General features: G+C 40.2%; 1 protein-coding gene across 19 annotated transcripts in view; it reads left to right on the top strand.

Annotated features, from left to right (window-relative positions):
• The window catches only part of LOC118229641 (neurexin-3a-like), a 325,684-nt gene that overhangs the window by 85,309 nt on the left and 217,443 nt on the right, over nt 1–22,932 (top strand). For 15 of the 19 annotated variants that reach the window (XR_004765703.1, XM_035421791.1, XM_035421794.1 and 12 more), the window contains 3 exons: nt 1,272–1,655; nt 19,056–19,259; nt 21,880–21,906. Coding sequence is in view for 17 of the 19 variants with exons in the window: in XM_035421791.1 (XP_035277682.1) it covers nt 1,272–1,655; nt 19,056–19,259; nt 21,880–21,906 (615 nt within the window). In the remaining 2 variants the exon portion in view is untranslated. The remainder of the gene's footprint in view (nt 1–1,271; nt 1,656–19,055; nt 19,260–21,879; nt 21,907–22,932) is intronic. The other 4 variants (XR_004765704.1, XM_035421793.1, XM_035421788.1 and 1 more) reach the window with 1 other exon arrangement.

Raw genomic sequence — 22,932 nt, forward strand, 5'->3', positions numbered from 1 at the left:
AGACCAAGTGGGGCTACAGTACCAGGGATGGTCAAAATGGTCAAGGGTCAAACCATTTAACATTAGTTAGGATAGGATATTTAAAATGCACTGTTTGATGGTCATTTATGCATGAAGGAACCATTGCAAAGGTATCACCGAGTATTATCTAGCAAGTATAACATTTGATGCTGACTCTAATGACACTGCTTGCCTTCGGGAGAGAGATGTCAAAATGGGTTTAATGCTGCGCGTCAGGTTTTTAAAAATCCCGTGGGGTGTTGGATGTGAGATCCCAGACAGATGTTTTTCTACGTCTCCATATCTGGGTTGTCACCTTTACTGGAGCAACCACAGGGGCTGTATATTGCTGCATGCTGCATGAGACCAATTTGAAATCTGAACCAGTATTAATAAAGTGGCTTGTTTGTGACTATGCTGTGGAGGTCCATTGGGAGAGAACCGGGCACTTCAGGACAGAGAATCCCCATTGAACAGGGATTCTTTCCTGGCCCAGATGAACTTTAAATCTGAACCTGTGCCCTTCTGGAGATGGGGGCCAACCCCAAATGATTTCCCCACGTGACTACAGCGTGGTCCCGCCCTCTGCCTGCCCCCGAGGCAACCCCACACACTTTCAGCTGGGACGCGTTGTCTCTTTAAACTCATTCGCTTCCATTAATGTCTGAATGGGGAAGCTCCGGGAGCTTATTAAAGCACGGCCCTCTGCAACACCAGGCATTCTTTAAAAAGGCAAAGAACCTCCGCGTTGCCCGCGGCTCCCCGTCTCTGCGCTCCCCCGGCACCGCTGTACAAACACCCCGTACAAAACGCCCGCACTTTCTCAGAGCGGCGGGAATGATCGCTTTCCTCATCAAGCCAGAGGGCCTCGGGCGTGTCTGCACAGCAGCCATCGAAGAGTCACGACCTTATGAAATACAGGTGGCAACCCGGTGACAAGACTGCTGACAGACCTTCATAAGGCAAATTATATCATAATATGATATTGTGGTGGACTGAAGCAGGCACACACACCTGGGCTGATTTGCTAATGTAACCCAGGTGTGTGTATGCCCACACAACGAGTAGGCGTGGCTCTAGACCACCACAAATATTTTGTATTATGAAATACAATAATAATCTAACCATGGGTGTTTCCATGTATCCATGTCCTGGCCTCGTGCAGCAATCCCTTTCATTTTGCACCTCTGGCGGATTTCCATTTCTAGGTGGGAAACGCAGTCATGCTCAATGCTATTCTACTCATTTACTCCCCTGCTCCCCGCCCACAGGCACCATTTCGGTGAACAGTCGGCGCACCCCGTTCACCGCCAGTGGGGAGAGCGAAATCCTGGACCTGGAGGGGGACATGTACCTGGGCGGCCTCCCGGAGAACCGGGCGGGGCTCATCCTGCCCACCGAGCTGTGGACCGCCATGCTCAACTACGGCTACGTGGGCTGCATCCGGGACCTGTTCATCGACGGGCGGAGCAAGGACATCCGGCAGATCGCCGAGGCGCAGAACGGGGCCGGCATCAAGCCCTCCTGCAACAAGGTCAGCGGGAAGCAGTGCGAGAGCTACCCCTGCAAGAACAAGGGGGTCTGCAAGGAGGGCTGGAACCGCTTCATCTGCGACTGCACGGGGACCGGCTTCTGGTCCAGGACGTGTGAGAGAGGTGAGTCGCTAACCCCCGTCCCCCTCCTGCTGCCCCCTTTCCACTTCCAAACCCATGAGATCTTCCTGACCTCCCTGAGATCAGCTTCTCATCTGAAAGATACCCCCCTCCCTCCCAGGTGTATCGCCAACATTATCTAATCCCAGGAATAATAAAAATGGGTTTCCTTTATCCCATTCACCAGCACAACATTATGGTTTAGTCACCTGGGAATTTGAGTAAATTAGGAGGATATTATTATTCCAGTTGTTTATGTATTTATGTTGAAAAGGGTCTTGCATTTCATTTTACTGTGCATTGATTATTTATATAAAATCTGTTTAAATATATAAAAATGTTATATATTCAAAGAGCTAGTCTAGTCAATTTTTTGAAGCAATAGAATGTTTCTTTTGACACAGAAGTGTTTTTGTTATTATTTGGCAAGTAGGGGACATTGAATGCTTTTAACAGTGGAATACTTGCTTAGAATATTAATGTTTAATGAGTGGGATGTTTGGCCTTGGAGTATCCATCTACATACCTTGCAATTGAACGTAACAGCATGGTGGAAAATGTTAAAGGTGGATTAAAGGGCATCTACAGGTCTAAGCTCCTGAGACAAATTCATTTCAGAGGAACATTTCAAAGCATATTTTATGCAGGCAGTTTGTGAGTCAGCCATAAATACTTCATAGTAAAACAATACTCCCCAATAATTTTCTTTCAATGGAATTGTAGGCTACATCCTTTTAATATCTCAGTAACCTGCTTATCATTACCCAATTAGACTTCCACAAATACTTATGTGGCAAGACATAATGTCAGAACCTGGATTCATGTATGAAAGCATCAATGGATTTACAATATATATAAATTTATCTGGATTGAAGTTCCTGTTTAACGCTTCTGTACATGTTTAAGAGCTGCTGTGGAGTGTATGGTCTGCAGTAGACCGTGTTTAGCAGCTGAACATATGAAAAGTAATGCAACATTTTGATTGATTTATGCAACTATTCCTTTTTTCACTTTTCTTAGCAAATTCCTCCACAGTAAATTGGATTTTGGCTTTCGTTTTGGTTGTTGTTGACACTTAAAAAAGGAACATAGATTAATTTTAAGATGAAGATTAAAACATTGTTTCTGCTGCCTTCAGTTTGTATGTTGGCTTCTCGGAATTTTTGAAAAAACAATTCCACTCAGACAAAAACAGTTTATTTTTTTTCAGGTTATATTCTGAACTAGAGTCAAAACTTGAAACCATCTCTGTGCATATCGTGTTTATGTAGTTTAGGTATAAGCGTATCACAAGGTAAGTAATGTTTGCATGACTCATTGTAGATGTCATTTGGGGAGGTTCAGAATACAGTTAGGGACTAATGTTTGAACTGCTTCCTTTTTCCTAATAGTTGTTTTCAGCATTTCAAGTTTCAAGTTTCTTTTATTACCACATGGCTAGGCTTATGGAATTAATCTTGGATGGAAAGGCTGTAACAATACACCACACACAACACTAGTATTTGGATAATGATACGTGAGCTTTGACCTCTTAAAAGAACAACAGTATTAAAAAAACACTTCATAATGCCATATTCCAATAGTCTCTGTGGGATACAACAAAACATATTTTTGTGTTTTATTTTGGAATAGTTGCAACTTGGTTATTGTACAATTCTGGGCCACACTGCTGGTGTGGAATTTTGAATCTCTCCCTTGTGCCTTCTGGGAGAAAATGTTAGTTTTTGCGAGTATTAAGATGACTGTTTGCATTAATACATTGAGTTTGCAGTTTATGATTTTTATGGTGTACTCTAAGCGAAGTTCTATTGCATTTGCTTCACTGCCATGGACAAAAATCTGCTGAATACTGAAAATGGTATTATTTATTTAAAGTTGGTTTAATGGGGTCAACGTGTTGCCCTCCACAACAAACAAACCATTTTCACAGAGTTTGAAAACAAAGAATTCATGAATTCTGTTATAGAAAATAACACCTTATATCCCACTGTTGGCTGTGTGAACGCCTGCTAAAGGCCCAACGCACGACTCACTACTGACAGTGCAGTGAGGTATCGATGGGCCTCATGCACAAAACATGCGTACAATCATTATTTGATCGTATACTGTGTGTGGGAAATATTTTCCACAAACAATTCGGCATTTGTCTTTTTTTTTTCTTATCTGTATCTGTTGGCTGTTTCCTTATGTCAATCACATGAACAGGATTGTGCATAAAATTTACTACAGCATTCATCATCTCATACACCTGGGACATGCACAAAAACAAAGGTCTGCACATGTGTCATGAATCCCATATTGGTTTTTCATAGGAACATTTTTAAGAACAAAAGTAAGAATAATTTAAGAAAAGTTTTGTGAATAAGGCCCAATGACTCTCCAATGTAACCCATTAATAGTGATTCAGGGTCTTTTATTTGGACCTCACGAGTAACTGACATTGTCGTGCTCAGAAAGAACCACTCTCTTTGGATAACGGACAGACCCTCAGGTAACAAGCCATAGAGTGGGTGGAGGTTCTCTAATTAACATTGGCTAAACAAACAGGGGTCCAGTGCCTTGGTTTGTTTTCTCATGCAAGCCCCAAAAAACTCTGGCCTGCCAAATGCCACCTCACCACCCCTTTCTATTTATTCCAGTGTATTTATTCAATTCTACTTCATTTGTGTAGTGCTTTTTACAGGGACACTATCACAAAGACGTTTTACAGTGGAATTGGGAGAAGAAAAAAAAAAAATTATATTCTGTGGGTTGGGACAAGAACATATTTTCTCGTCATGTGTCTCTGTACTTCACAGTTTTAGATTTGTAATCAAACAATTTACATGTGGCTAAAGTTCAGATTCTTAGCTTTTATCAAACAACATTTATACATTTTGGTTTCACCATGTAGAAATAAAAGAACTTTTTATACGTAGCCCCCCATTTCAGTCCCCAAATCTAATTCAACATGCATTTCATATGCTGAAGAAACAACTTCAGGCAACTCACCCCCAAAACACAAAAGAGCTGAAGATGGCTGCAGTGAAGGCCTGGCAGAGCATCACCAGAGAAGATACTCAGCACCTGCTGATGTCTATGGGTCACAGACCTCAAGCAGTCATTGCATGCAAAAGATATGCAACAGAGTTCTAAACATGACTACTTTCATTTACATAACATTAATATGTTCCAAGCATCATGGTGCCCTGTAATAGAAAAAATTAATATGGGTAATACATATATGGGTGTGGGTAAATCCATATATGGGTAAAGGTTTTGCTCAGTATTATGTCAGACTTCTGAGGTCAGACTGCTTGCCATTGCCTAGATACAGACAGACACCAAAATTAGGTTTGAGGCTAGCTTTTCGATGCTTGCCAGCTAAGGAGCAAGGACCAAAATAACTAGCTATCTAGCTATGTTACCGATAACTCTTGCTGTTTTGGTGGAATGCTGTTTCGCTGTTTTCATGGCACTTAGCACGGCACAAAATGGGGGTTGAGTAATGATGTATTTTAATTATTTCCTCCTCTGCTGATGTTTAATTTGAAAGGCCAGTCATTGTCTTCCAACATAATCTTTTGTTTGTGCAAACCTAATAGCTTGCCTGTCTAGCTATCATAGCAGTACAGCTCGCTGTAAATCTGTGGTTAATTGTGCTGTTTCTGTTCTGTGTCCCATCCCTCAGAGGGCTGCTAGCTGTAGCGAGTGCATTGTGTCACTGACTGTCAGTCCAGAGGCAGTTTAAGCATTATCAAAGTATTTCTTGACTGTCACACTTGCACATTTGGCCAGAACAGCTTCTTTAGCTGTTAGGCCTTATTGTTATTGTAAAATGCAAAAGGTGTATGGTGTCTGAATTTTTAAAAGTAACTAGATGGCACACTGTGTTGTTGTTTATCCTATTGCTATCAATATCTGTTAGTAGTAGAGGTCAGCTACTAGGCTATTGGTAGCTAACGTGCTGCTACTGTGTGCGTGTTTACCTCAGCAGCATTGCTATTGTGAACAGAGTGTAGTGCTGACTACTTAACAATCTGTATGTGTGCTATACTGCTGATTGGCATGATTGTGCTGTTTGCCTACCACTAATGTTTGACAAGACACCGATGCAGTTGTATCGCCTTGAATTTCAGTATCGAGTATCGATAACGCATTGGGAAACAAGCATGTTTAAGGTCAGAATTTGCTGTTGGCAGAAGATGTTGCTGCAGCTACAATTTTCTTTATTTTTGAGGCTCAATTGCCACCCCCCCCCCACCCCCCCAACAAAGATATCTGGTTGTGTGCCTGTCTGCAATACAACAGAAACAGCTTATTTCACATATTTGTATAGCTGTTCCAGTTACAGTATAATGTAGTCCTGAGGGTTAAACTCTTGCCAGATGAGAATTTTGCTTTTCTGAGATACCCTAAAAAGTCTCAGGGTGGGAAAAGGCAGCCAGTCACGCAAGCCAGTTTCAGAGCTTGAAAGTCATTACATCATTTTTATTTCTTTTGATGTTTTTTTTTAAATTTTCTTTGTGATGTTCAAAGTTTGCTTGGGGGGGCGGGGCCGCATGCTGTCATTCCAATCATGATATTTGCTTGCTGGCTCTTGTTTGCTGTCAATCGTAGATTAACTTTCAAAATCTTTCTTTTCTGCTAAGTGTCTACTAAGAGTCCCTTAACAGGGGTAATATATCGGCTTCACTCATCCGTAAAGTAGTGCTTGGCATTATGAAAGGATGATGCTGCATTTTAAACATTTCACTTTGATTGTGCTTCCTTGATTTTTATCTTGAGTCTAAGGAACAAACCTTTCTTCAGCATAGTCTGAGGGCAAACATTGTTATGTCTGCTAGGAGAAACATTTCTGCAGTGTTTCTCATCATAAAAATGGTCAAGTCCAGCATGACTATATGAACATACGTGTAAGGACAAGGCTAATTGTCTAGTACCCTCACCACGACTACTCATTTACTACTTCCTGTCAGTCTGTTTTCAAGTTCATCACAGTTCCTTGACTTTTTGAAGCCGTTTAAGTCATTCTTTAACATATATTTGCATGCTCCTGTTAAGAGCTACAGTATGTTTTGGGCACCTGCTGAACCAACGGTTTTATCATTAGAGCTCAGCCTTCTGACCCTGGAAGAGGACATAGGTTCAATACCTGGAAAAGAAGATCATAACAGGAATCACGATAGTCCCCAAATAGGTCTACTGTTATGGCTTGGTTTCAGTTAACATTGTGTCTTTAAGTTCAATTCATAACTTTAGTTTAACAAACATATTTTAGCAAGTTTAAAAACCATTAAATGGAGCTCATGAAGTAATCAACGCAGAGTATGTGATAATAAAAAATAAAAAATAAATAAATAAAATAAAATTTAAAAAAACTGTTCAACTTTGACTTAAAACCGTTTGTTCAGCTTTACGGGTAGCAAAAAAAAAAATAATGGAACTTATTTATTTTGATATATTTAATATATATTTGAATGTATATTTTTAAATGTATTTTTTCCCTTAGATCCCTTCCCCAGATCTTATCGTCATGTTTGTTAGACTTTGTGGAATAATATGATGTTGCCAAAAAGTAGTATAGTAGTGGACCTTAAAGTTTTTTCTAAGCAGACATTAGAAGGAGGAGAAGCAAGAAATTTCATTTTCATCTAGGAATGCAATGCATCACTCTCTCTCTTTGCTAAAGGCTAAAATGTAATTACCATAGAGTATTGAACCTTTCTCACTCTTCCTTTCTCTGTGTTACATTAACGTGGCTTATTGTTCTGGCTTGTTTGCATTTCTATTAGGATTTATTCTTGTCATTATACTGGAAGTTGATCACAGTATTAGGCCAATGACACATTTTCAGAGGAGGGAGATGGGAGATGTGAGCCAGAAATCAATAGGCAAGAGTGAGTTGGAGGATGAGGTTGTAAAGTCTCAGGTAATGTAAAGCAGGATTAACACTGCCTGCGGGTAAACTGTAGAGCGAATAACAGAGGTCCCTTATGTAAAGCTACAATACATGATCAGATTCAATAAAATGAAATAATGTCTACATAGGAAAGGATGCAAATGTACTGAAACATTCCTGGAAAACAGTGTCTTGCCAAAAAATGAGAACCCCGTCCTATTTCTACCTCAATTCGGTTATGTGGCTCATTGCATAAACATTCAACTGTATTTGATACAGTGCGTTCATCTTGTTACAGAATGTATAAACACCCTCTCTCCCCTGCTGTAAGAGCACAAACAGGATTGACTTGTATTTTTCTATTTTTGGGGAAATTCAAAGCAGCTCCACAGTTCCGCTGCAGCATCTGTTACCAATTCAGGAGAGCCCAGAAAAGCACATGCGCTCATCAGAAACACACCCCAAGCCACTGCTTCTTTTCGAGCTAGCAAATTGGGGTGCCTGATTGACCTGCAGGGGTCGCTGGTGAGCAGTGAGCCACGGTCATCCTGGCCAACTGAACCCCTTCCTCGGTGACACAACATCCAGTTAGCAATGTTTTGTCCTGCAGTGCTTCCAGACGGCAGTGACTCGATTCAATACCAGACCATTTTCATAATTCATAATACAAACACCTAGGGCTTCCATCGTATTCGCTATTATGGTAACTGCATAATTTAATTGAAATAACATAATAAGGTAATATAAACCCTCCTGCGTTCATTGGTAAACCATAATTATCTCTGTGGAATCTAAGCTACAGCATATGTGCTGTCCAGTCTGTACAGGCTTTTTCTTAACCACAATGCTATAAAACCCAAGCTGTGTCACAGACATAGGGTTCCCAGCTGATTTATTGTGTGCGAGGGTAAGAGTCATGTTATTACTGTAGGTAATGTGGAAGTTTTTTATTATGCACATTGCTGGCTGTCGGAAAGGGGTGCTGAAGTCCAGTTGAGATTTATGGGAGCGGGCTACAAGACAGGATTCAGACTGTCAGCTATGGTGCGTGAATTAATCATTGTCAGTGCAAGTGCTGTGAAGGTCACCTCTGCTGGTTTCAGGAGAGCAGAAATGGGACCAGAAGGCTGTTCAACCCATGTGTTTTACAGTCTCACACACACACGCACGCACACACCCATGCACACACACACACACACACACCATGGATTCACACACCTGTTCCTGCCCCCTGTGGCAATGCAAAGTTAAGGGGTTTTAAAACAAGATTTTGATAATTGCAAACATAATTTTGCAGTTGCAGGTAGGAATCAGATATTCTTATCAACATCTTAGTTATCTCTTCACAAACCAAATCTCTGATGTATGTTTTTTTTTGGTCTGTACTTTTCCATTACAATTAAAGGCAGAAATATATGGCAAGGACTCTATAGTTGACATTGAAAGGATTTCATGTCAATAAACAAAGTGATGTAGAGCCCTCCTCCTATGAGAGTGGACATGATCTTTCCTGACCCCACGTGATCTCTCCTAACCCTTCCAGCCTGAGGTACCACCAAGCAATCATTGTTCTCCATATATAGATGATTATATTTTTAATACTCATATGTTTTCTGGATTGTTTCACTGACATGACATTTATAACTTTGATAATTATACATGTGACTATATACCACTAAATTTCTAAGCTTTCTATTGCAGGGTTATTCCTGACGCACTTATGTGTACCATAATTTTCTGTGAAAATTGAACTTTAAAAAATTGTTTACAGAAACAAAAAATACAGGAATTAGTTAATTGGAAGGAAAGAATATCGTTTCTAAACTTGTTTATTCACCTTTCCACATGGAAATCAATATTGCTACATATTCTTTTTAAAAAACACAGCTTTGCAAATTAGTTATTGATTTAACAGTGGTTTCAGATTGCAGGTGAATCGTTACAAAACCTAACATGGTTGCCCAGGTTCAGGAAGATGGGATTTCTTATAATGCAAGAACAACACGCTCCACAAGGGACCTGAATACTGAACAGATTTTTGAAGTGTGGAAATGCATTTTAAAATAATTAATCACATTTGAAACGAGGCCGAACTACAATAACTGCTCAGTTCTACAGTAACTGGTTTTATTTTTGCAATGGCAAATAAAATAATAATTAAAAAATGTAAAAACTGACCTGACCTTGCTCACTTGACAGCACCGTGTGCTTTGTGTCTTTTCTCTCTCAACACTTAAACATGTCTGGGAGCTGAATGGTTGTGGAATGAAGCAAAATGATAAATCTGGTATGGACAGAATGGCTGTCAATGCCTGCAGACATAAAAGACCACGCCCTTCCCCTTTTACACTCATGTTTACAGCGCCGTGAAAAAGTATTTGCCCCCCTTCCTGATTTCCTCTATCGTTGCATATTTTTCACACTGAATGGTTGCAGATCTTTCGACAAAATGTAATATTAGACCTGAGTAAACACAAAACTTTGTATTATAAAGATTATTTCATTTTTTTAATGAGAAAAAAGATCAAACACCCATATCACCCTTGTGAAAAAGTAATTGCCCCCTTAGACATAAATAACTGGTTGTACCACCTTTAGCAGTAATAACTGCAACCAAACACTTCCTATAATTTGATAGCAGTTTTTCACATCACTGTGGATACATTTTAGCCCACTCTTCTTTACAGTACTGCTTTAATTCTGACAAATTGGTAGGTTTATGAGCATGAACTGCTTGTTTCAGGTCCCGCCACAGCATCTCTATTGGGATTCTTGTAGTCAGGACTTCGACTAGGCCACTCCAAACTTTAATTTTGTGTCTTTTCAGCCATTCAGATGTGGACTTGCTTTTGTGTTTTGGATAAGTTTTACATAACCCAATTACGCTTCAGCTTATGGACAGATGACCAGGCATTCTCCTTAAGACGTTTCAGGTACAGAGCAGAATTTGTGATTCCTTCAGTAATATCAAATAATTCAGGTCCTGAAGCAGAAAAGCATCCCCATACCATCACACTACCACAGCCATGTTTGACTGTTAGTAATATGTTCTTACTGTCAAATTCTGTATTTGCTTTACACCAAACATAATGGCACCCACATTGCCCAAAAAGTTCCACTTTTAACTTGCCTGTGGAAATGTGAGACGAGCATTGTTTTTTTGTTTTTTTTTTGATATCATTGGCTTCCACCTTGCTACTCTCCCATGAATACCATTTTTGCCCAGCCTCTTTATTATTTTCAGTTTGAGTTATGTTAGTTTAACAAGGGGAAATAATTAGTGATTAGCAAAAGGTAAAGTCCGTACAGACATTAGGAGGAATCTTTTCACACAGAGAGTGGTCAAGGTGTGGAATAGGCAGCCAGGTTACGTAGTAGAGGCAGCGGAGTCTGTAGGTAATCAGAACCCTTGGTACAATTTAGTTAGGAAAATGGTAGCATTTTTGGGCTGAATGGCCTGTTCTCGTCGTTATGTTATGTTATGTTATGTTATGTTATGTTATGCTATGTTATTATGGTGTCATGAATACTGACTTGCTGAAGCTAGGGAGGCCTGCAGTTCTTCGGATGTTCTGGGATTTTGTGTGACTTCCTGGATTAGTTGTCGCCCTCAGAGAACGTTTGGCAGGCCAGCCACTCCTGGTTTCACGTGTTCTCCATTTTCTTCTCCAACTTTTCTCATTAAATAAATTAAATAGTAAAAAAAAATGTTTTGTGCTTACTCAGTTTCCATTTATCTAATATTACATTTTGTCTAAAGATCTGAAACCATTCAGGGTGACAAATATCCAATAATAGAGGAAATCAGGAAGGGAGGAAATACTTTTTCACAGCACTGTATATCCTTTTCTGTAATAATGTGGAGCTCAGGTGAATAAGTTCACAAGATTTTCCATGTGGAATATCATTTTGTCAATAAGTATCGAGTCTCAGGAACGTAATGAACGAGCCACACAGATCAGAGACAATCCCAGACATTGTCTAATGCATACTGATGAAGGCTTTAATATGCATTTCAATCTTGCTGGATGGTAAAAAATTATTGAAAAAAAAAGTATTTTATCACTTCACAATATGTGAACTAATATACAAATTATAATCACTATGTTGATGTTATTAAATAGCCCACTAAAGTATATTTGTGAATGTATTTTCAAAAGTCCATTTATTCACACAATATTGCAGTATATTCCACTTCCTCAAGGAATTTCTGAGTGTCTATGTTTCGATTTATAGTGAAATTCTTTATTTATTTATTTTTAAGTCATTGTTGGTATAAGCTATAGCGACTCTTAGATAGTACAAAAGGCACAGAAATCAGGATGACAGCAAACCAACTCCACTGCTTCCCAACATTATCTGTCTTTCACACCTGCCTGAAATGTGAAAGAAGGAGGAGTGAGAGAGCAAGGGGGAAAGCAATCAACGATGTGAGTAAGAGACAGAGAGCTGAAGCAAGCGAGAGGATCATGTTTAAATGTACTGCCGTACACGTTGGAAATGTAACCTGAATATATTTTGGGGATGTATTTCCTTCCAATAAACTACCTGAATTAGAGAGAGTAGGGAAGGAAAGGAAAAGAAAGAGAAAGGGGTAAAATTAAGAAGACATAAGCTAAGATAGATAAGTTTGGTCTCCTTAACTGTTAGAAAAAAAGTTCTAAATTGAAACTTGTGTTACCTTCCTCATTTTCAGTGGAAGACATGCTCTCAAAATCCCTCTAATAACCCATATGCAATACAGTAAAGTTTGCACATTTCAATACCTTGTACAAAATAAATGTTCAGGTACCTGCAACTAGGTTGTATTCAAAAAGATAGTCACTCTGTTAATACAACACTGCAGGCTGAGAACAAAGAGGTAAGACAGCCGGAATTACATCTGCCATTCTTTCAGGAATTCCTGAATTATTCAAATCGGCATAAAGTGACAATCACTGCTCAGGAAAGGTATTTATAGCTGTCTCTAGCAAATATCTTGTCTGTTTAAATGCAAATCTGATGAACTATCAGCATTTTACCGAACCTGCCCCTTGCTACCAGCAGTATCAGATGTTTTTAAATAAATAAATAAAAATAAAGAAAATCACTAGCAAAGATGGCTTGGTTCATTTTGAGGGAGGAGTGGTTGGTATTGGACTATCAAACCAAAATCTACATCAGACTGGATGTACATATCTATGACTGTGATGTCTGTATTAGGCTGTCATCAGTGTGCTGTTAAATTTCACTGTGAAAATATAGCAGCAAGCAGCAAAGTCGGGGGCCAAGCACAAAGGGTGCCCCGCAGACCATTGAGTGTTATTTGTTATTTATCTTTCTGAGATTTCTGAAAAACCATAAACAAAATTATGCCACAATTTACTTGCCCTCATACCACAGGTGTGTTGCTGGGGTGTACAGCATGCTGTAATGGGAGAGGGTGACAAGCAGAGTATGCAAGGTCCAGTCCTTTGTTCCTCCCAGCCTGGCACATGCACACATAAGGTCCAAATGGTGCTGGAGCACCAGCCCATTTGCCCCTCTGGAGCAAAATTACCCCTTTGAGCTGCAGATTTTCCCCCATTGCCTACAGCTGCCTGTCCATCCCGGCACATCTGCAATAATGATTTCAACAATTTAGCAATTTTAAAGTGGTGTTGTTGTGCCAATTTGCATGGTCGGTGCATGAAGTGTGATTCACATGATCTACATGGGTCCCTTTTAAATATGTATATTTACAAAATTTTAACAGTGGCTGGATTTAAAGGAGGTGTAGTCAAATATCATTTCCACAAGTTTTGCCTATTCATATTTGATTATCTTTAAGAGTTTTGGACTGCGGGGGATGCACTTCTCACAACTGTAGTCATGAAGCATTCTGAGGTGTTCTGTCCGATGTTGTACAATTTAGTCTTATGGAACCTATGCAAATTAGCATTTTGCAAAAAGCGCCTACTACAGGCCATATTGCACTATAACACTGTGAGCCTGTGCATACTCATCCACATTATGGCTATTTATCATCCTCCAAAAGTATCCGTGCAATCCTGGGAGATTTTATGGCCATACGCATATTTTGGGCATGGTCGCCCATTTTTGCTAAATTGAAAATATAGTCCAGCAGCCAACTTTTGACAAATCCAAATTTGCTTTGCAATGTAACATAGGGACATGCTGTAGATCATGTATGCATAATTTTATGAGAATTAGGCAAACATTGTTGGAGAAGTATAAAAAGTTTATTTTTCAAAGAATTCAAAGAATGGTTTTATGAACAGATTTGTTCAGGATGAGGAATTACATATGTGGATAAAAGTTGGTGCCTGTAACTGAAACTGGATGGCCATAATTTTTCAATCTTGCAAATTTGCAGGTGGCGCTATAGCATTACCTATAGTGCATGGGCAGTCATACCGGCCAAATTTTGTTTTGACTTTTTGAGCATGGGAAAAGGATGAAATTGTAGGAAAAGGCAGAGTAAAAAATCTGAATAATAAATAATAATCCTACCAAAAACAATCGGGGTCCTATGAACTCTTGATACTTGACCCTCTAATAATAATCATGGCAAAAACAATAGGGGTCCTAATTAGGGTCTGGCTTATGACCATAAAACTCTTATGAAACCTGCAAATTACTAATTTGTGGCCTCATTCGCCCCCTGGTGGTTAGATGGAAAAAATACAGCTTCCTAGCTATGGTAAGCAGAGTTGCTCTGCAGAGGACATTTTATGAACACACATCTGATACTCACACACAAAAATACACATTTGCCCTTGCACAAGCCCACAAACACATACTCTCAGACTCATATGCCCATACAGTACATAGACATATACACACACATATACACAAGCATACACACACACACACACACACGCACACACATAAAGATGCCTGCCCAGGCACACTGACAGACAAAGAAATGTGCATGACCACAAAAAGAGGAAGAGAAACAGAGAAGCAGACAGATGTATGGATAGAGCAAAAGAGACTGATGGAGAAGGGGCTAGGGGCGTGGCTCAGAGAGAGACGGTTCATATGAGAGCTGAGGTTCACTGATGGCTGATTTATGTATGTGTCACAACCTTTACATCAAAAAGAAGAAGAAAAAAAAAAAACCTCCCAAGGGGGGCTTTATCATTCATGTGAAATATGATTAGCCAATAAGTGATGCCACAGCCAGTGACTGACACTAGCTCACAGCATTCTGTCATTGCATTGACGTGTGATGTGGTCTTGACATGACCCATGCGAATGTGCATGTTTATCCAGAGTGATATCATGGCCCCGCACTCAAATGCCTGATCGGTATGGCACCATAACTGCAGGGAACATTTACAGCAACGTGCTTCTCATTGTTGCACCAATGACAGCGCTTGTGACACAAACCCTCTGCAATGTGCTGCTGAAGATATCGGATCTCCCCGAATATCAGCCAACCCAATGCCTTTCAAGTAGAATCCTCTAAGCTATCATGTTAATAACATCTTGCTTCTCCTTGCGCAAGTTCTCTGATAATTATGCAAAGTGGTACAGTACCGACACAATTTCTCCCCCATTTCCAATTTATTCCTGGCTCTCTCTAATGTGCATCTTTTTTGCCCCAGCAAAATTTACTCCAGAGCGCGGTGGACAGATTATTCTCCTCATAATGCCAAAACCTTCATCTGCGAATGCAGCATGAAGTACAAGGTGCCTGGAGCAGAGCTGGCAAGTCCAGTGGGCCCTACCGGCCAAAGGGAGTGCTGTGACCAAGCGGTAGGCCAAGAAAAAAAAAAAAATGCAGAAGAGGAGGGGGAGGGAAGGAGGACAAAATAGTCAGGGCCTGGGAAAGTGGACAAATGAGAGAGAGAGAGAGGGGGGGGGGGGGAGAGCGAGAGAGAGAGGGACAGAGAGTGAGAGAGAACCAGAAAGAGTGTCATCTCAGTGTGGTTGGTTTAATTAAAGCAACAAAGTAGTTAGCTAGTTTAGTAAATCACAGTATTACTGTGAAAGGATTTAACATTTCCAAATGAAATGATTATTCAGCGAAGACTTGTTAATTTCAATTGTAACACTTTGTTCACATTACCAGAAGCCTTTCAGAGCAAAGCCATTGCTCAGGAATTCAAATGTGTACTACTTGTATGCAAGACTATGGTTGCCTCCTAAATGTGTGACCTGCACCTTTAAAACAATATTATCAAGTTTCACAATAAAAGTTTTTTCTATTGTGGCTGTGTTTATGCCTGAAAGTGTAAACCATTCTTGCCAACTGCAAATTTGTCTCCCAAAAACTCATTTCCCACTTGCACACTCTCACCACACACATTTAGTCAACAAACATTTATTCAACAAACATTTAATGTCATCATCACTATGACCCTACTAGTAATCTAGTACTCAGTCTCAAGTCTCAAGTCTTCGATGGTGAATTGACAGTAAAACGATACCATATAATTTTGGTTATGAGGAGATACACTGTCTGGAATAAAAGTCTGTGTCTTTGCACCTATAGATTTACACTAAATTCATGGGCACCATTGATCACTATCCCAAACACATACATACACACACGCACACACACACACACACACATTCCAGATGTGATGTCAGTTTCTGTGCAGTAGCCCCTCTGAGGAATCTCCGGAGCAGTCCATTTTTATCTCCTCTGTCAGATCTGCAGCCAAGAGCAACATTTTGTTGGCAGATGTCTTCAAATCAATACCGCTGGCCGCCTTTCGCGCTGCTGCAAGCCAAGCTTGCAGACGCACTTGAGGATGGTCTTGATGGGCTGATCGTCAGGAATCTGGTTGATCACTGGTTTTGTGTTCACGCTGGCTCCAGTTCCCTTGGTGTCCTTCCTCCTTCACGCTAGCTGTAGGGGAGCAGCCACACGGCCACTAATGCGACTCTCACATGTCATCAGCTCACATGTGATCCTGTGGCCAAGGCTCATGGGTAAAGCAGAGGCCTATAAATAGTGAAGTTTCAGGCAGTAGTTCCACAACTGTCAGTCAGGGCCACCTCTGTTTGGTCAAAGAGATTACAGGGATTTAAAAAAAGACACATGTATAAAAGATTAAATATGGACCACCCAAAATTGACCCAGCCTTGATTAGTACAGTATATATGCTGTTTTTCCACAAGTTGCATTTTAATAAGGAATAGATCACAGAAAGCCTCTTCATTCACCAAGCTTATTCTGAGATTGAAAAACTGGAAACAACTGGTTTAAGGAACAGGAGTTCTTATAGACTCCAGTGAGTGGTAACAAATTGGCAGTACCAATGCTACAGTAAGCATGTATTAGGGAGTTTGCTAAGGAATGTAACAGTATAATTATTGCTGTAGTAGACACCCTATGGAAAATGACATTTCAAACATATAGCCAGTGTAAACAGCCAAACAGTCTAAATTGTAAGAAGCTGGGCTATGAATGACATGGTTCTAGTTAATGCACTGTAGTCAAAGTCACAGGAGCGGTGCCCTCCTCTGGACACAAATTGTTGTGAAGTGCTTTTTAGTGGCCTAAACACAGTTACACAACAGGCAGTATTCAGCTATAACAGTGTGTGTAGTATATAAACTGTACACAATATGTGCAACAATGAAAGACAGTGAGGCAAATCACAACAGAACCTATGAGGGAGGAGAAAGACAGAGCTAGTCACTCTGAAATTGCATAAAATGGCCAGACAGTAAAAACTGCAGGCCCTTAACGCTATATTTATTTATTAATGAATGTATTTATTTCAAAAGGACATTATTATTATTATTATTATTATTATTATATATATATATATATATATATATATATATATTGCACATATTATGTGGTCATACAACTGCTGGGATCTCTGCTGTCATAAAGTTTCTTTTCTGGTTTTGTCAGCTTTTCTCTGTAGATCATGCATTACAAATTTTAAGCACATTGATGTCCTAGGATTCTCGTCGTCTGTGGCGCACTGTGGAGTTCCCCCTCCGTGCAAATCTTTCCCACGTTTAGATTTTTTAAATCTCATACGCAAAGTGTTCGTTTATTTTAAATCAAGTGTAGCGCTGAGGACGGAGCGGAGTATTTTAGAGTTTCGTATAGAAAATTCTGGAATAGCGTTTATGTATTTTTACTTTGGGATTTCACGCATGGTTGCCTTTCTCAATACGTTTCTAGGAGTGCCTTCTGGCTCCCGCTCGCCAGCTAACAGGGGCACAGAGGAGAAGCGTTGCGGCGTCCTGATATGAAAGTGTCCCTGTTATCGGCTGTAATTGAGTCGGTGTTTGAAATTAGCATCGCTGCGAATGAGCAGGGCACCGATCTCGTCAAGTGTGGCCGGTTCGCTTTTCATCACGAGGTGAAAGACACCCCCCTCTGGCTCACCAGGGAGCCGGCCTGAGACGAAGGGAGAGAGAGAAACGATTTTGATGTTAATTCACAATTCCAAATTGAACCGCGTAACACGAGCCTGCGTGGCACGCGATAGACACCGTCGAGTGCGTTTAAGTGTGTGCACTCGAGATATTGCCCCGTTCTCATAAATTGCATTGGCGGCGAGGGTGAAGTAAGCCATTGAAATAAAATAAGTAATATAACGACAAAATGTCAACCAGCTGGAAAAATCGCTCGACATACTTGGTGAAGCTTGCCAGTAACAATGTCATATCGAGCTGCCAGTATGTGATTCCACATTGACACAAGAGTCATGATCAAGGTTCAAGGGTAATGTATTGCGTTACTTTAATGGAGTGCAGTACCTGAAACATTGTTGGGAACACACTGATGGCTCTATTTTCATACAAAAATAAAAGTCATGTCTGTTTGTTAGGTGCATTTGATTTGATTTGATTAGGTGCATATGTTGTTTTGTTTTTTTAAATGAATGTAGCATAAGCAGCTGCAACTGATACATCAGATTGTTGTTCAACACAAGCATCTTCGTCAAATGCGTATGTCTCTATCAAATAAACATTTTATTCGTAAATTGCATTTGTTGAATTCTCGTGCCTCTTTGCTCTGGGCAGCAATGCACCTCTTGTTTATTTGTGTTTCCTGGTTTTCCTTTGTCAGCTGGCCTCATCATAGGTTTGGGGAGGGTGGACCGGGGCTTAAACCAGTCACTCTGGGGTGGAGTTTCCATGTGCCTGAAGTGTACCAGACACTATCCTGAGCATATTTCTTTGCTATTTTTGACTTGTTTAGCCTAAAAATTTCCCAATGCTTATCCTAGAGAGCTATACGGCCGATTGCATTAGCCGTATACAATCTAAGCTCAACGGTGTCAATAGGACTGTAACTGCTCCAAGTTCCAGTCAGGAAATGACTGAGACCTGACTTCAATCTCTGATGTCTTGGATGTACAGTATTGCCCAGTTTTGGTAACTGGAATTTTAACCTACAGCCTCAGAGTTACAAGCCCTGTTACCGAACCATTCATTATACACTGCCCCTCAGCGATCTGGCTTTTGAAGCCTCCTGCTCTTTCCCCCCCTCTCTCCAAATTCCTCCTCCTCCCTTTTCTAAATAGCATCTGTGTGTCTCTGGGTGATTTGTCCCTCAGAGGCTTCCATCCTGAGCTACGACGGGAGCATGTACATGAAGGTGGTGCTGCCCGCAGTGATACACACGGAGGCGGAGGACATCTCGCTGCGCTTCATGTCCCAGCGGGCGTACGGCCTTCTCATGGCCGCCACGTCCCGCGCGTCCGCCGACACGCTGCGCCTGGAGCTGGACGCCGGCCGAGTCAAGCTCACCATCAACCTAGGTACCGCGCCCGTCTCACACAGCCCCGGTCTCTATTTCATTTATAGTGTTCGTTACTAATCACTGTCCTTTATCTTTGATAATAATGCATATACTGTGGTTTCCTAAAATTGTTTTTTGATTGCATGGACTGCATTTGATTTGATGTGTGTTACTAGTTTTTTGTTGTTGTTGAAAAATCTTTCGCTGTAGCGTAAATGTTTTGCATTTTGTTCTGATGTATATTTGAAATATTGTACTGGCTCTTTGTGCCATCTTTTGAACAGATATTCTCATGTTCATTTGCATCATTATTCAACATGTTCCTATGTAAGATAGTCACAGTAAAAAGCTAAATTAAATAAACAATGATACTAATAATGTAAAATGCAAGTTATACGTCATTCAAATGAACTCCAAAAATATAGTTAATCTTCATATTGTTAGTTAAAAAAATATAAAACAAAGATACTGTGACTTTCTAAATGTTTACTAACAATATATATTTATGTCTGTTCACATTGTCTAAAAGTCTTGATGGATTATTATTTATTCATAGGTATAATGCTTCCATCTTATCTCTTTCAGCTTGGCTCGTTTTGTATAAGTGGTTGTATTGTTTGTTCTTAATGCATAAATCTCTTCATAGCATTCTCGGCTATAGAGAGCCATTCCCATGTTTAAGTCAAAAGATGGTACGGTATTCACCCCTTCAATGGCCAAAAAGCCTGCGGCCCGCTGGCAAACAGCCCGACACCAGAGCACCCTCGTACCCGCAGCTGGCACCCCTTCAGTCCCACACACAGTAATGCACAACGTGAAATACTACAAAAAGTTACATTTTAAATTTGTAGCTTTTGTTTGTTGTACTTTGACCTGGGTCAGATATGTGGATTTAAATACTTCTCTGTGCTCTATTGATCTTGCCTGGTGTAATTGAGCCTGCCGATATTACCAGAAGGCGGGGTTTGTACTTTTTGAGAGTATTTCATTGGTTCCAATACACCAGACAAGATCAGTAAAGCATAGAGAAGTATTTGAATCCAAAACAAATGCGTATTTGACCCAGGTCGGTACTTTACCTCTCCACCACACTGTCCTAGGCTTTCTAAATTGGTTCAGCAAAACCTATACTGCTGCAGAACCCATACTAGACAGTTTTGTGGAATCAAATCATGCTGTAAGTTTCTGAATCAGTGTGGTAGACATTTACAAAATGTAATGTTATGAAGTGTTTTTTTTTTCATCAAAGCTTGTCCATTTTATCACTAGAATGTATGCATCTCATATGAAGTCGTGTATACACGTTCTCGGCAGCCTGTAGTAAAACGCAGCTTGGTTTTTCGGACACCCTTTTCCACGTGCCCGACCAGTCGCAGGCACGGGTCCGCTGCCATTGGGCGGTTCCCCCGGTTAGGGCCCGATCACCACTGCGCGGTTCTGGTGCTCGTTGGATCGAGGCTGTTTGCTGCCACTTTTCTGCTGCGGTTGACGACACGATGAGCCCGGTCATGCGGTTAACCCAACCCAGATTATCCAGCCAAAACCTGAGACCCCAGCCTGTCTCCCTGGAGACCTCCATTTCCTTAAACCACCTAGCCAATAATACACAACTGTAGCATCCAGGGGCTTGCATACCGAGAAAAATAGTATTTTAGCAAAGTTACTCTCTATTTTAGGTATTATCTGACAGTTCAGGCTGTCAAACGGCACTTTTATTTTATGGATATTTATAGGCTATAATGCAAAGCTGGTCTATCTCCGTTTTCAGAATGTAGATTCTCCACATGCCGCTATCTCCTTGGATTGGTCTATTGCACATTGCGAATAGGACAATCAGTGACAGGTGAAAATAATAGGATTTCAGGGATGTTATGATCCTGGAGGGGAAATGCTAACACTGTCTTCCTTGCTTAGTATCAGATGTATCAGATTTTAGTTTTCTGCTCTAAAAAAGACACCAAAAACCCTATGGGTCAGACCCTGTAAGCCATATCCAAACAGAAAACATGAAAATGAAGTAAAAATAAAAATCTTGGATATCTGGGTTGGAGAATCCATGGTCAATACTGTGCAGCTGGCCATTTTAGAACAACAGGTGAGTTTTCATAATAAACATGGAAGCTACCTGTACAATCAATCAGCCAATTATATAACCAATCCGTTGTCATTTATTGGAATTATTGAATTATTTTAATGATAGTATTGGGTTCGCATATTAAGCAGAATTCATTTATAACACTTCAAATTTACTCTCATCTGATCTAATAAGAGAACATTGGTCTGGCGCCAGAGGTGGAAATTCCAGGGGTCAGGAAACAAAAGTCCTGCCATGTGTTTCTTCTGCGCATGCACTCAGCCAGCTGTTTTCATTAATTAGTTCTACCTCCTGGCTGAATAATTGTGCTAATTAGCAAATCAAAGTGATTGGAACAAAATAGGGAGGACTTTTACTGTCTGAACCTGGATTTTCCACCTCTGACTGAGACCAGAGAGTAAAAGGCTGAAAAGGACACACATTCTAAAATGGTCACCGCACCTTCATGTGGTCGTCCCCGGAAGAGTGGCAATGTTGTTGTTGGATGTCTGCAGCTGAAACCTTGAAGGATGAATTTACATGTCATCTATTCTTCCCCATCTAGACTGTGTCAGGATAAACTGTAACTCCAGTAAGTTACCATTCAACTTATTTTCTGCTCTTGAGAGTTCCTCTGAAGGCATGACTAAAATCAATTTAAATGTATTTCTTTTGCTCAGCCGATTAGAAGCTGTACAGTGTGTTCCCGTATGATAAGAAGATGAGGGAATCTTGGATTCATGATAACAAAGATCTAAGGAAAAGCAATGGTGGTGACTTCATAATCTGCTCATGAGGAATTGCAATTGATCGAAATGAATACAGCAGCTAAATCAATTTTATGCTTATTGAATATTGGAACTAGAAGGAGAGTGTGTGCGTTTCATGATATATCTGACTTTTATTTGCGTTTTATTCGATCATATACGGAACTACATTTAGCATTTTTTGGAATGTTTTTTTTTTGTTCAAAATTCTAAGTCATTGTTTTTGAACGTTGCTTCCTATTACCAGTAGTGATTGTTACATCAGCATTAGAATGTTTAGTTAAGAACATTCTAATTCTATACATTTTTGCCATCTTACACCTTAACGGGCAAAGGAGGTTTGATTTGGGCCTAAATGCAAACTAATCACAAACTGCTTTGTCCTTAACTGGATTATTGCCCTTAAGCAAGTTTATTTTGTTTCTCTCTCACATTTTGAGTTAGAGAGTCACTAAACCAAAAGAAATTCTGTAAGAAACTAACCATTCATACTCCCTTAAACATATTACACAAAGACAAAGCACTTATTTATACACAAGTTATATCTGCCATTCGTCTTAATGGAATTATAAAAAAGCCTTGTAATGTTCTTATCCACAAATCCAAAATTGTGATGCAGTTTTTAGTGCTGGGTGTTAGGCTCTAGTCCCATAAATCACTGTACAGAGGTTTGCAACCCAGACATCAAAAGAAAGACAAAACAAAGAACGTGCTGAAAAATCACCAGCGTAGTTGCAAATCTATTCTCAGAATGTTAATGTGTTAAATTAAGCCCATTTGTTTGTGTTGCTGCATAGACAGCCAAATATATCTTTTCTCTGTTTTGCAGAAATTTGCATTAATTTCCCTGC

This window comes from Anguilla anguilla, chromosome 6, assembly GCF_013347855.1.
Source record: "Anguilla anguilla isolate fAngAng1 chromosome 6, fAngAng1.pri, whole genome shotgun sequence".
NCBI lineage: Eukaryota > Metazoa > Chordata > Actinopteri > Anguilliformes > Anguillidae > Anguilla > Anguilla anguilla.